The sequence below is a fragment of the Microcaecilia unicolor genome, chromosome 3 (genome assembly GCF_901765095.1).
Source record: "Microcaecilia unicolor chromosome 3, aMicUni1.1, whole genome shotgun sequence".
In the NCBI taxonomy this organism is placed as follows: Eukaryota; Metazoa; Chordata; class Amphibia; order Gymnophiona; family Siphonopidae; genus Microcaecilia; species Microcaecilia unicolor.
In genome coordinates this window covers 164,051,963-164,065,934 of record NC_044033.1, presented here as the reverse complement: position 1 = coordinate 164,065,934, position 13,972 = coordinate 164,051,963, and the positions used below count along the sequence as shown (strand labels likewise).

Here is a 13,972-nt window from a genome sequence, read left to right as displayed (position 1 = left end):
AAGTAGTAAATTTAATAAGAATTGGAGAAAATCTTTCTTCACTCAACTGTAATGAAACTCTGGCATTCGTTGCCAGAGAATGTGGTAAAGGCGGTTAGCTTAGTGGGGTTTAAAAAAGGTCTGGATGGATTCCTAAAGGAAAAGTCCATAAATAATTATTAAATTGACTTGGGGAAAATCCACTGCTTAATTCTAGGATAACAAAATATAGATAATGGCTAAACTTTGTCCGTCGATAATTTGTAAAAGGTACACAACAAAAACTGGACAAAGTGCACGTATTGCAATAGAACCTTACACGGCTAAAGAGGTTATCTCATAGCATCAGAAATATCCGTGTGTGCCAGCTACTGTTATGGCTCACCGGTCTGTATATATTTATAATCATTGAACACCTCCAGCCAGCCAATGGTACCCACTAGTACTCATATGTGAAAGAATAGAAGCCTCTCTCTTGTTCATTAATTTCAATATAAAGGCATAACAATGTTAGTGGGTACCACTGTTCAAAAAATTCAAAAATTAAACACTATTGCAATCAATGAGCAAGTAATGCACAAAATCAACTTAGCTTGTAGGCTCCCAGCTCTGTCTAATATCATCTGCGGCTGGAGCTCATCGGGTTTTGGTTTAACCTTATGAAACCTCTTAGGCAACTCCGATAGTCTAATAGGCCCGACAGGACCCTGTTTCGCGGTCTCTTGCTTTGTCAAGGGCATGTAGATCTAGAAAACGGAGAACAGATAGTTAGTATTAGCAATAATATAGCTAACGCTTACTTGCTATGTAAACCCAGCGTCAGGACTCACAGCAGTCTGGATTGTTGTCGGTAAATCGCCAGTCCAAGATGGCGACGGCGTTGTAGTTATATGCTTATTAGGCTCCACCTCTTGAGGTCACGTCACGATCAGCTGTTCATGAAAATCAGTAGATAGATAAAATTAAAAGAAACAGTTCCAGTGGAGATGGGTGTTCAAGCCCTGAGGCGCCACTGTATTCAGGCGAAAAATCCATTGGGTTTCTTTTTGTAACAATAGTCTGTTGATGTTACCAGCTGATCGTGACGTGACCTCAAGAGGTGGAGCCTAATAAGCATATAACTACAACGCCGTCGCCATCTTGGACTGGCGATTTACCGACAACAATCCAGACTGCTGTGAGTCCTGACGCTGGGTTTACATAGCAAGTAAGCGTTAGCTATATTATTGCTAATACTAACTATCTGTTCTCCGTTTTCTAGATCTACATGCCCTTGACAAAGCAAGAGACCGTGAAACAGGGTCCTGTCGGGCCTATTAGACTATCGGAGTTGCCTAAGAGGTTTCATAAGGTTAAACCGAAACCCGATGAGCTCCAGCCGCAGATGATATTAGACAGAGCTGGGAGCCTACAAGCTAAGTTGATTTTGTGCATTACTTGCTCATTGATTGCAATAGTGTTTAATTTTTGAATTTTTTGAACAGTGGTACCCACTAACATTGTTATGCCTTTATATTGAAATTAATGAACAAGAGAGAGGCTTCTATTCTTTCACATATGAGTACTAGTGGGTACCATTGGCTGGCTGGAGGTGTTCAATGATTATAAATATATACAGACCGGTGAGCCATAACAGTAGCTGGCACACACGGATATTTCTGATGCTATGAGATAACCTCTTTAGCCGTGTAAGGTTCTATTGCAATACGTGCACTTTGTCCAGTTTTTGTTGTGTAATTCTAGGATAAGCAGCATAAAATGTATTGAACATTTTTGGGATCTTGCCAGGTATTTGTGACCTGGATTGGCCACTGTTGGAAACAGGATGCTAGGCTTGATGGATCTTTTTGTTTGTCCCAGTGTGGCAATACTTATGTTCTTATGTAATTAAGGATCTTGCCCTTGTTAACAAAGACTTGAAGCTCAAAAAAGGCACTTCTATAATATGGAATAGTAACACTTACGAGTGTGATTGGCATCAATTGCCAAGGTGAAGCAGGTTCTATGCACATGCAGTGTGTGCCAAAATGAGACTACTGCCAGGCTAGTGCGGCCCCTAGCAGTAATTTTAGATTTGGCACGCTCGTACTGCCTGGATAAATTTATTTATTTCCTACTGTGTGCAGCATTTCCAGCGTAAATCAGTAGTTGGCGTGAGCCAACTGGTCACCGCACGTGTAGTGTATGAACCTTTACGGCTACTAATTTTGCAGTTTAATATTCATGATTGTTCAAGCTAAGTTATCACGATTTTTATTATAAGATGAACTTTCCTAACTGAATACCTACTCCATTCTGTCTCCTCTACCTTAACGATGTATTTCTTTTTTCCAGAACTGGTAATCACCACTACGAAACTATGTAAGCCACACTGAGCCTGCAAATAGGTGGGAAAATGTGGGATACAAATGTTATAAATAAATAAATAGGTAGAATTAAGGGCTCAGGCCAGTATTAGGCGCGCGCGGATTTCAGTTTCACTGCATGCCCTTTTCCTGTCCCATTAAAAAAAAGCCTTTTTTTTCCAGACACAGTAAAAAACCGGCCCAGCGCACACCAAATACACGTGCCCACACTACCACAGGCCACTTTTTGCCGCGGCTTAATAAAAGGACCTTATAGTGTATTAGCACTAAGCACTATAAATAGTGCACTTAAATCGTGGAGGCTGGAATTCATAAATGGTGCCCAAAGGTAGTTGCTGGGATGATCCATGGTAAGCTAGTATTCTATAAAAGGTGCTTCATACTGAACGCTCTTGATAGAATATTAGTTTAGTGTAGATTTCATGACTAACTTGGGGCACCAGCATTTACGCCTGCCAAAACCTGGTGTAAATGCTGGCGCTCAATTTATGGCAGTTGGGCACTCAATTAATAGTATTCTATAACATACTGCTTAACTTCTGGGAATACCCCTTCATCCGCCCATGTCCTTCCCATAGCCACACCCATTTAGTTGTGTGCTAGAAAATTTAGGTGCACGTTATAGAATAGGGGACAGGCAAATCAGCACCTAAATCTTAATTAATGCCAATAATTGAGTATTATAGCTTGATTAACTAACTAGTTTGAGCACAGATCAGGCATCTGAGCCCAAAATGGGGTGCCCAACTTTGAGCAGCCCATATAGAATCTGAGGGTTAGTGTGCAACTGTCAAGAGGATTCATTCTTGTATCAGGTGAAATTACATTAGTGTTTTACATTGATTGCGTAAGGAGATCATTGATAGCTAAGATGGTTAGCAGTCAAATTTTTTTGAAGAGGTAGGTTTTCAGTTCTTTTCTGAACTGTAGATAGTTAGTGATACTTCTTATGGCTTTAGGTATTGAACTCCACCGTTCGGAGCCCAGGTAGCTAAATCCTGCTGTGTAGATGGTTGGTTTTATACATTGTGTTTCTGCAGTTGGGTAGGTGGAGAAGTAGGTAACTTCTGGCACCAACACTTTTTTTTTTAAATTTTATTTGTACCCCGCGCTTTCCCACTCATGGCAGGCTCAATGTGGCTTACATATTGTATACAGGTACTTATTTGTACCTGGGGCAATGGAGGGTTAAGTGACTTGCCCAGAGTCTCAAGGAGCTGCCTGTGCCTGAAGTGGGAATCAAACTCAGTTTCTCAGTTCCCCAGGACCAAAGTCCACCACCCTAACCACTAGGCCACTCCTCCAGCCATTGAGCTATCATAATTAGGTGCAGCCTCTAGCGTACCAAGGGAGGGGTGGTCCGCCCTGGGTGCAGGCAGCAAGGGGGTGGACCGAAGAGGAATGCGGCTGTTAGCTCTGTCAGTCCCCTCTGATGTCAACTTCCTGTTCTGGGGCAAGAGACCAGCAAAGCCAACAACCACACGCCTCTTAGGTGCACCCCTTTGCATGGAGGAAGGGGGTGCTCCGCTTCTGTGGGGGGGGGGGGGGGCAGGTGTATGTTCCTCCACGGGTGGTAACTAAGGTAAGTAAGCCACTGGGTGCACCTAACTTTTGGCATGCCATTGTGACTTTGCACTAGTATTCTTTCATGGCATATGTGCACCATTAAGCCATTATAGAATTGGCGCTAAGCATGCCCCTTTTTGCTGCATAAAATGAGCCACCAATTTATTTGCTGCCAAAAACTAATTAGGATACATTTATTAAATGGTTATATATTGTAGTTATAACCAACATTGATAAAGCCATTATTAATGTGCTATGTGTACTTTTGATCCCTGTACTCCAAAAAGGATGTGGAGAAATTATAGGAAGTCCAGAGAAAGAGCTATAAAAATGATTACTCTTCTGGACAATATGACTTAGAAAAACGGTTGGATAGAGCGGGCTTATTTATCCTGGAAATGAGAAGGTGGATGACTTGCTAGCAGCTTTCAAATATAGAAAGGAAGGCTACAGTGAAGACAATGAAGGTTAAGCAATTTGCCCAAGATCACAAAGAGGTATAGTGGGATTTGAACCATAGGCGTAGTTTGACTGTTTCATTTGGGGGGGCAAAGAATGGGCGGAGCATATTAGCATATCATTTGCATATATAAATATGCAAATGAATATGCTAATATGGAGGAAGGAAATGAAATTTACAGGCAAAATATCACAGATGCACATTTCAAAAAGCTGACACATTTCAATTAATAAGTTATGAATAAAATACTTTTATTTACCTTTGTTGTCTGATCATTTAGTTTTTCTATTCGCTTTGATCCCAGTGTCTTCTGTTTTATGCAGTGTCTTCTTTCCAGTAGGCTTCCCTCTGCTCCCCACCCTCCCAGTCCCATCCATCTCTTGCTCCTTCCCTCTGCTCCCCAACCCTCCCAGTTCCATCCATCTTTTGTTCCTTCCCTCTGCTCACCATCCCTCCGTCCCATCCATCTTCTGCTCCTTCCCTCTGCTGTGCCTGACCTCTCCCAATCCCATCCATCTCCTGGTCCATCCCTCTGCTCCCCACCCCTCGCAGTCCCATCCATCTCTTGCTCCTTCCCTCTGCTTCCCACCCCTCCCAGTCCCATTCATCTCCTGCTCCTTCCCTCTGCTTCCCACCCCACCCAGTCCCATTCATCTCCTGCTCCTTCCCTCTGCTCCCCACCCCTCCCAGTCCCATTCATCTCCTGCTCCTTCCCACCCCTCCCAGTCCCATCCATCTCCTGCTCCTTCCCTCTGCTTCCCACCCCTCCCAGTCCCATTCATTTCTTGCTCCTTCCCTCTGCTTCCCACCCCTCCCAGTCCCATCCATCTCTTGCTCCTTCCCTCTGCTTCCCACCCCTCCCAGTCCCATTCATCTCCTGCTCCTTCCCTCTGCTTCCCACCCCTCCCAGTCCCATCCATCTCTTGCTCCTACCCTCTGCTTCCCACCCCTCCCAGTCCCATTCAATTCCTGCTCCTTCCCTCTGCTTCCCACCCCTCCCAGTCCGATCCATCTTTTGCTTCTTCCCCTCTGCTTCCCACCCCTCCCAGTCCCATTCATCTCCTGCTCCTTCCCTCTGCTTCCCACCCCTCCCAGTCCCATCCCTCCCAGTCCCATCCATCTCTTGCTCCTTCCCTCTGCTTCCCACCCCTCCCAGTCCCATTCATCTCCTGCTCCATCCCTCTGCTTCCCACCCCTCCCAGTCCCATTCATTTCTTGCTCCTTCCCTCTGCTTCCCACCCCTCCCAGTCCCATCCATCTCTTGCTCCTTCCCTCTGCTTCCCACCCCTCCCAGTCCCATCCATCTTCCCTCTGCTCCCCCCCCCCGAGGTCCAAGATGGTGACTCCGTTTACCCCCCCTCTTCCTCCCTCCCTCCCTCCGGTGCAGGCAACAGTCTTCAGCTTTTCCAGTGTTCCTGGCAGCGGTAGCGTTGTACACGCTGCCTTCGGTCTGCCCTGGAAGCCTTCTCTTCAAGTTCCTGTTCCCACCTATGCGGGAACAGGAACTTGAAGAGAAGGCTTCGGGGCAGAGCCAAAGGCAGCGTGTACAACGCTACCGCTGCCAGGAACGCTGGAAGACTGCTGCCTGCGCCGGATGGAGGGACGAAGAGAGAGGGGTAGACGGACACGCTCCTCTCCGTCCGCTTGGCTTCCCTGCCCTCTCTGTCTGCGTCCCGCCCGAAAGGAAATGACGTCAGAGGAAGGCGGGACGCAGATAGAGAGGGCAGGGAAGCCAAGCGGACCGAGAGGAGCGCGTGCCTGCTTGTGGTTTTTTTTTTTTTTTTTAAACTAATGGCTCGGCGGCGCCTCGCGTCTTTTGGGGGGGCATTGCCCCCCCTCGCCCCCCCCCCAGTCTACGCCTATGATTTGAACCAAACTTCATTGGTTCAGACCCCACTAACCTTTAGGCTCCTTCTTCACTCCATTAGGAATCCTCTGTAATTATCTCAAGTGTTTGTGCATTCCCTTACTGCAACTACCACTTCCACAGATGTCCATGTCATGCATCTATTGCTTCACATTTACAGTAAATAAATATTTTCTGAAGTTGCTTCTCCCCTCCAGACCCAGAAATGTATATTGTTACCTCATGCTCTAGAGCACCAGTTCTTCTGAACAAGATTTATTGCTTTGACATTATTTCTAATTGTGATATCCGAATGCCTTCCTTGTATCTCACCTGTCTCTTCTCTCCTCTATACAGATTAAGGGCCTTGGGTGTGAACTCATTAGCCTTCAGTGCAGGTCTTGCATCATTTTGGTAGCCTTTACAGTCTGTCAAGATCCGCTTGGATGTAAAACTTCCTGAATCAGACTCAACACTCCAGGTGAAGTTTAAGGAACAAACTATACCATGGCTTCGTCACCTCCTATTCTCTTTGGTTATGCTCCTTGAATGCAGCATTCTCTTTTCTCTGGCAATCACTTCCGGCTCCTTTTGCAAAGCTGCAATAAAAGGGGCTCTGCGGTAGCGTCAGCATGTCACGCCGAGGCCTCCTTTTACCGCAGCAGGAAAAGGATTTTTTAAAAAGGGAATGGCTGCATGGTAAGTGAACCGCTTGCTGTGTGGCCATTTCCCGGGGAGCCCTTACTGCCACCTATTTAGGAGGCAGTAAGGGCTTCCACGCTAACCCAGGGGTAACTGGGCAACATGCCCAAGTACTGCCGGGTAAGCTCCCAGCGCAAAAAAAAAAGTATTTTTTCAGTGCCAAATATGGTGTGCTTTGGGGTTAGGCACTACCGCCAGGCTCCTGTGGTAGCCCAGATTGGCACACGGCAAAGCGGCGGTACAGGTACCACCTCTTTGTTAAAGGTGCCCTTTATCAAATACGATCACAAAGAGATCACGATACTGGTTGGCACACATCAGTTTGTCACTTCTGACGGTGTGTCATTCCTTTGGATTTCTGCACCCTGACTATATGAGTGGAGGAGTGGCCTAGTGGTTAGGGTGGTGGCCTTTGGTCCTGAGGAACTGAGTTCAATCCCCACTTCAGGCACAGGCAGCTCCTTGTGACTCTGGGCAAGTCACTTAACCCTCCATTGCCCCATGTAAGCCGCATTGAGCCTGCCATGAGTGGGAAAGCACAGGGTACAAATGTAACAAAAATAAAATAGATACTATTGGAGATTCTACATGGAATGTTGCTATTCCACTAGCAACATTCCATGTAGAAGGCTGCGCAGGCTTCTGTTTCTGTGAGTCTGACGTCCTGCACATATGTGCAGGACGTCAGACTCACAGAAGCAGAAGCCTGCGCGGCCACATTGGTGATCTGCAAGGGCCGACTTCTACATGGAATGTTGCTAGTGGAATAGCAACATTCCATGTAGAATCTCAAATAGTAGCAACAGTGGAGGAGTGGCCTAGTGGTTAGGGTGGCGGACTCTGGTCCTGAGGAACTGAGTTCAATTCCCACTTCAGGCACAGGCAGCTCCTTGTGACTCTGGACAAGTCACTTAACCCTCCATTGCCCTATGTAAGCTGCATTGAGCCTGCCATGAGTGGGAAAGCACAGGGTACAAATGTAACAAAAAAAAAAAAAAAATGACTCAGTAAGTTCTTGCATTTAATCCTAGCTGCCAAGTACTGAACCCCTCCTCATATTATCTTGGATAACTTCTTATCCTCTTTATTCCCTCAGGAATTTCTGCACTGTTGAGGATCTTAATTTTTATCAGTAAAAGTCAAATCTTTTCTGTAAGTCCTCTAAAATATCATTTACAAATATGGTGCATAACTCTCGTATCCAGCCTCTTATTTGCTATTCATCTTACATCATGTTTCATATAAATCACCTCTGAGTCCAGGTGCATATGAGGTTTGACTTACAGAGTTGGCCTGTTTTCGGGCTTGATTTATCAGCTCTTTTATCTGAGATATATTTTTCCCCAGGTTATCCTGGAGTTCTTTGATTGGTTTCAGTTTATCCAGCAAGCGACTGGCTTCATCGTCCAGGGCATTAACAGTGTCATCAGCGTCTGCAACTTTATAGCACAAAAATGAGAAAAGAAAAAAAGGGAGAAATAATCTTACACAAAGCAGACAGCCTTAGGGACAAGATTGCATTCTGCTTTCAGCATTCATATACAAGGTAATTCACAACAAGGCCTGCGTCACACTTTTTTTTTTCACAGCAAATATTGTACAAGCTATTTTATTTGCAAGAGTTTAAAAAGGTGATGCTCTGGGTAGTCTTTCCCCTCTGCTGTACCACCACCACCTCCGTGCCAGACAAAAATATCTCAAAAAAGTTGCCCTCCAAAAAGTCTCTGACTTCTTAACTCCCTCTACTCCATGGATAGCTACATAATGGACCCTGGGGCACACAGATAGCTTAATAGATTGGGGGGAGGGGGGAAGTTATTTCTAGTGACCAGTATGAGCTTCATGGATCTATTTCATAGGGGCAGCTATGTTGTACAAGTGCAGGTCAGGCAGTTTCAGGCCAACTGTAGGTTTATCCATTATTAGTTTGTGATAGTTGATTCTAGCCATTTTAGCATTCCAAATAATCCTCCATTTTATGCAATGACTTATCAGGAGGAATACATTAACCATCCCCTTGATATTCAACCGGCAGAAGGGAGTACTTTGCCGATGCTGGGCTTCGGCCTTAAATATCTTTTTTTTTTTGAGCTGGCTAACACGATAGCCAGTGAGGTCAATATTCAGCTCCTCCCCGCATAAGCCAAACTGCTTAAAGATAGGACTGCTAAGTATGTGGCCCGATTTAAGGGGTTTAGGTACGTGGTGAGGGGCTGAATATCAGCACTTAACCCGACTCTGCCCCAGAACACCCACAAGTTAGCCGCTTTTGAATTTGGTACTAACTGGTTATTTGTAGCAAAGATGAAAATGACCGAATAGCCGCGAACAAGCGATTTAACCAGTCGGTGGCCGTTTCTGGACGATTACATCATTTTGAATATCAACCACCACATGTCTGGGATCTCATCAGATTCTCATCCGAGCTTGTTCAATATAGGAAAAATGTTCTGTTGCAATTTTAGTTGCTGTTTGTGTATCATGAGCATATCAATTTGCTGTACTCATAAGCGTAATTTCACTGATCAGAGAAAACAGTTAACCTAATAAATAAATAAATAAATAAATAAAATAAATCCTAATAAATAAAAAATAAATAAACTGTATTTGCAACTGAGTGTTTGCTGAAGGCTGCACTAGACATCAGGACATCCCTTGCTGGAGAAGTGTAAGTTGGTCAATTGGAATGGATGATTAAGGCTTTTCTGGAATATAAAAATCCTAATGCGTTATTATATAAAACGTCTATATCAGGGACTTTGCTTCACAGGAGAGGAGGAGAGGAGGAAAAGAACGGACGAACATTGTTAAGAGGAAAGACTCCAGCAAGGTGTCAAGAATGTACCCAAAGATGAGATGTTGTCTATAGCAGAATGATGTGGAGGAATGGTTATGTTGAGATGTCAAAGGCAGAAAGGGTGATGCGTTTCATATTTATCGCTTTGTTTTTCTTCTTTACCTAAGTTTTAATGTACACAGACTGGGAGCAATGAGTCATTTATTAGTTTAATGTGTGTGTTTTAGTTACAAGTAAAATTAAAAAAACAAAAAGTCCAAAAAGTTTTTACTGTGTAATTTTGAATTCCTGATCTGGGTTAGAATAATATCTACTTTACATCAGATCAGTTCGAGAAACTTTTTGGACATTTTGTTTTTTAATTTTGCTTGTAAATAAAACACACACATTGCATAATTGCAGAAGTCTCATCTGTGAACAAAGACCTACACATTTCCTGTAAAAAATAAAAAAAATCAACTGTTTCTATAGCAATGAGTGAAAGATTGCATGAAAGCTATTTGGTTTGCAACATGTTCCATTGCCAAAAAAGAGGGGCCAAGAAACTTATCAAGGGATGAGATGTTTCACCCAAAAATGTGTCACAGGCATAGCTGATCTCTCACATTTTGGAGGTGATTTTTAGAACTGGCCATGTGAATGGATACGTCCAGAATAAGTTTAAGAAGTGGCCTGTACAATCCTATCTACAATCACCACTTACGCATGTACCCAGTGAAGGCAGGCACATGTGTATATTTACACTTGCTCCGCTGCAGGCATAAATATGCCCATTGTATGCAGAGCTGCTAAGGGAGAGAGATTTTAAGGCATTCCCTAAATCTACCCACTCCACCCAGTCCTATCCAAGCCCTGCCCACTCTGCTTCCTTGCTCCACCTGCTGGCTCACCATCATTCTGCACCTGCGGCGCCAACAAGCTATTTTTGTCTCCGGCAGCATCAGACACCTTAATACAGTGATTCCCTGTCCTGGGGGAAAACCCCTGCCATTCACCTCCTGGTTCACCATAATTCTGCACCTGCGGCGCCAATAAGCCATTTTGTCTCTGGCAGCATCAGACACCTTAATACAGTGATTCCCAAACCTGTCCTGGGGGAACCCCTGCCAGATAGGCTTTCAGGATATCCACAATGAATAGGCATGAGATAGATTTGCATACCAAGGATGTAATGTATTCAAATCAATCTCATGCATATTCATTGTTGATATCCTTAAAACCTGACTGGCTTGGATGAGTTAACCACAGTCTTAATAAAATATCATATCCTGCTGCCACCGGACCAGTCTCATGATAAGAGCTGTGAGATTTTGCAGCTCATATCATGAGATTGGTCCCCCCAGCAGCAGGAGATGACATCGTATTAACGCATTTCCTGCTGACGATGAAGGGGGAGGCTGCTTAGTGGGAATTCTTTGCTTCCCAGAGATAACTTGCAAAAACAGGAGTGGGAGATGACTTACAAAAACAGGAGTCTTTTGCTGAATGTGGGAGACTTGGCAAGTCTGTGTAGATCTGTCAGGTTGTGCGTGTATATTTTGCGTTTTGAAAACTGCAAGTGCAGACCCTCAAACTCTGACCCACTATGCCCTTTGGGAACATCCACTTTATATATGAATAAAAGGTCTATGTGGGCTCTCTCTCTGTGAATACTTTTATATATGTACAATATGTGGAAGAACATGGAATGCTTTCTAAATTCGTTTGGTTTTAGGAAGTTCCATAGTACTGAAACTGTTTTATTGGACATTGTTGATGATTGTTGGAAGCATTTAGATAAAGGGGGGAATGATGTCTTATTGATGTTGAATTTGAGTGCAGCCTTCGATACACTTGATCATAGAATTTTATTGAGCAGATTAACCAATATTGGAATTTGTGTCTTTTTTGACACATAAACGATCTCATTTCTACACATTGTTTCATCATTTTGACACTGTTACAGCTTTATGTTATAGTGAGACTTACTGGCTGATATTCCTGTACTGCTATTCACTGGCTAACAATTTTGCACGGTCAACTAGACTGGAATATCTCCGACTCTTGAGGCAGGTGCTGAAAATGTGGAAATTCATTCCGCATTGCGGAAGGGGAAGGAATGTCCAAATAGAAAAGAATAGATGGTGGGAGTTAAACCTGCTACCCAGTATATCCAGATGGCCCTTCAGGGAAAGAACAGCAAGTGTCTGCACTTATCCTGCTAACAGCAAAACATGAAACAGGGTAAGTGCATAGCCAGTGGAGGCATCCCAGAAATCCCTTGTTCACTTGTTTTCTTACAAATAAAATGTTGCACCAAGTAGAATAGAAATAGCGAGAGCCCCTCAGTAAGAAATAGGCCGTACCTCTCTATTCTCTAGCTATCTTTATGCTGGTCCGGGCACAGGTGTTAAGTGCTCCATGAAAGACTACATATTAGGCTTTTGCTCTCGCACACGCAACTAAAACTGATGAAGGCATAAATACAAGGAAAGGAACTGCTCAGTGCAGCACCAAATGTAAGCCGCCATGCATAAGCCTGTGTGCTAGGAGTAATGCACAGCAACGAGCATAAAACAATATACGTACTGATTTCTGTGGATATGATGGCATGGAGAAAGAGCAAAAAAAGAAAAACCTGGTAAGTACATTTGTTTAATCATTCCATACAAATATAGGCAATAGGGATGACAGGATTATTTTTTGGGAGGGGGGGGGGGAGAGGGGCAGAATTCATTTGAAATTTTCCAAGGCAACATTCTGCAACTACTGATTAGAAAATGATGCTTATTTTCATATCATCACTACACAGTCATAGCATGAGCAAGAGTCTAAACTGCAGCCGATGCCCAGATGTGGATCTACTAGTTCCATAAAATCAAGATTTATGCAGGGTGTTACTGATCAGCTATCTCTTATCGACAGGCTACCAAATCAACCATTTCCAATAATTGATCTGTCTTTTCTGCTATTTTGGTTTCAACTATTTCATGTTCAATGAACAATTCAGGTGGGATCCAATCATGAAATAACAGTTTGGCACAGTCCTCAAACAACGAGCTGATCAGTCGCCAGGCCCTGATGTAGCAAGAACCAGCATAGGCAATGGCCTAGGGTGACAAATGTTGACCATGCCAACCAGGCCAAAGAACAGCCGGCACCCTCTCACTTTACCTTTAATTCTGCAATCTTGCAGGCACATTTTCACTCTTGGCATACAGAATTGCATGTGTAAGTTATAGAAAATCGGCAGTGACACACAAATTAATTGTTAGGCACTAATTGGCACTAAGAATAATGAATTTTAACAAACTAATGTTCCTAATACAAATATCAAAGAATACCTTTATTTCAATAATTTTCCATACATTACAGACCCAGAACTCAATCTCTCAAACCTTTCACTGCGCCATTCAGTCCACACACCTCTTCCTTATTGATTAAACATGGTACACCCTAGCTTATTTAACCACACAATGCAAACCACAGGTATAATTCATATAGCTCCAAGCAGCCACTAAATATCCAAGAGCTGCACTCTCCGATAAAATGTCCATGTGTGTTGCACATATGCTCAAAGTCCTTGCTGCCAAAGCAGTATATGCTTTGTAAAAGAATAATGAGCCATAATTGGAGTTAATAGGAAAATTGGCACTAATTTGCAATTACGCTTGTAACCGCCCTTAGGTGCTATTCTATAATGTTAGAGGCCCATATTCAGACTGTGGGAGGTAGCTGGGCTGCCTCCTGTGGTCGGCACTGAGCCCAGATATTCAATGCTGGGCCATTTCCGGTGACTGGTGGTACTTCTCACCCTTGCGCCCCATCATTTCCAGCGCTACAAAAATTTATTTTTGTAGTGCCGGAGTGTACCCGGTGGTAATTGGGCAGTGTCGCATGCTGCCCGGTTACCGTTGGGTTAATGCGGGTGGCAGTAAGGGCTCCCCCTGAAATGGCCAATCGACAAATGCTTTACTTGCCTGGCCATTTCCTTTAGGAAAACGAGACTTCCCTTTTACAAGCTGCGGTAAAAGGGGGCCCCAGCAAGTGTGTAAAACACGTGCCGAGGCCAGTGCTGGTCCCCTTTTGCTACAGCTTGGTAAAAGGGGCCCTTGGGGCCCAGATACAGCGTGCTGAGTGCTAATTCTATAAGGCACACGTGCATGCACCTTAATGTGGAACTTTAGTGTGCCATTTACAGTATTCTGTAAGTTATGCATGTAAATGATGGAGACACCCATGCATGCCCCCTTGCATTTACACTCTGAGTTGTGTAA

The 13,972-nt window shown here is 44.0% G+C and overlaps 1 protein-coding gene across 1 annotated transcript in view; it reads right to left on the bottom strand.

Moving 5' to 3' along the window:
- LAMA2 (laminin subunit alpha 2) overlaps positions 1-13,972 on the bottom strand; it is a 1,107,608-nt gene that overhangs the window by 165,187 nt on the left and 928,449 nt on the right. The window contains exons 45-46 of the mRNA XM_030196530.1: positions 12,285-12,290; positions 8,204-8,358 (exon numbers count right to left, since the gene is read on the bottom strand). Of these exons, the coding sequence (XP_030052390.1) occupies positions 8,204-8,358; positions 12,285-12,290 (161 nt within the window). The remainder of the gene's footprint in view (positions 1-8,203; positions 8,359-12,284; positions 12,291-13,972) is intronic.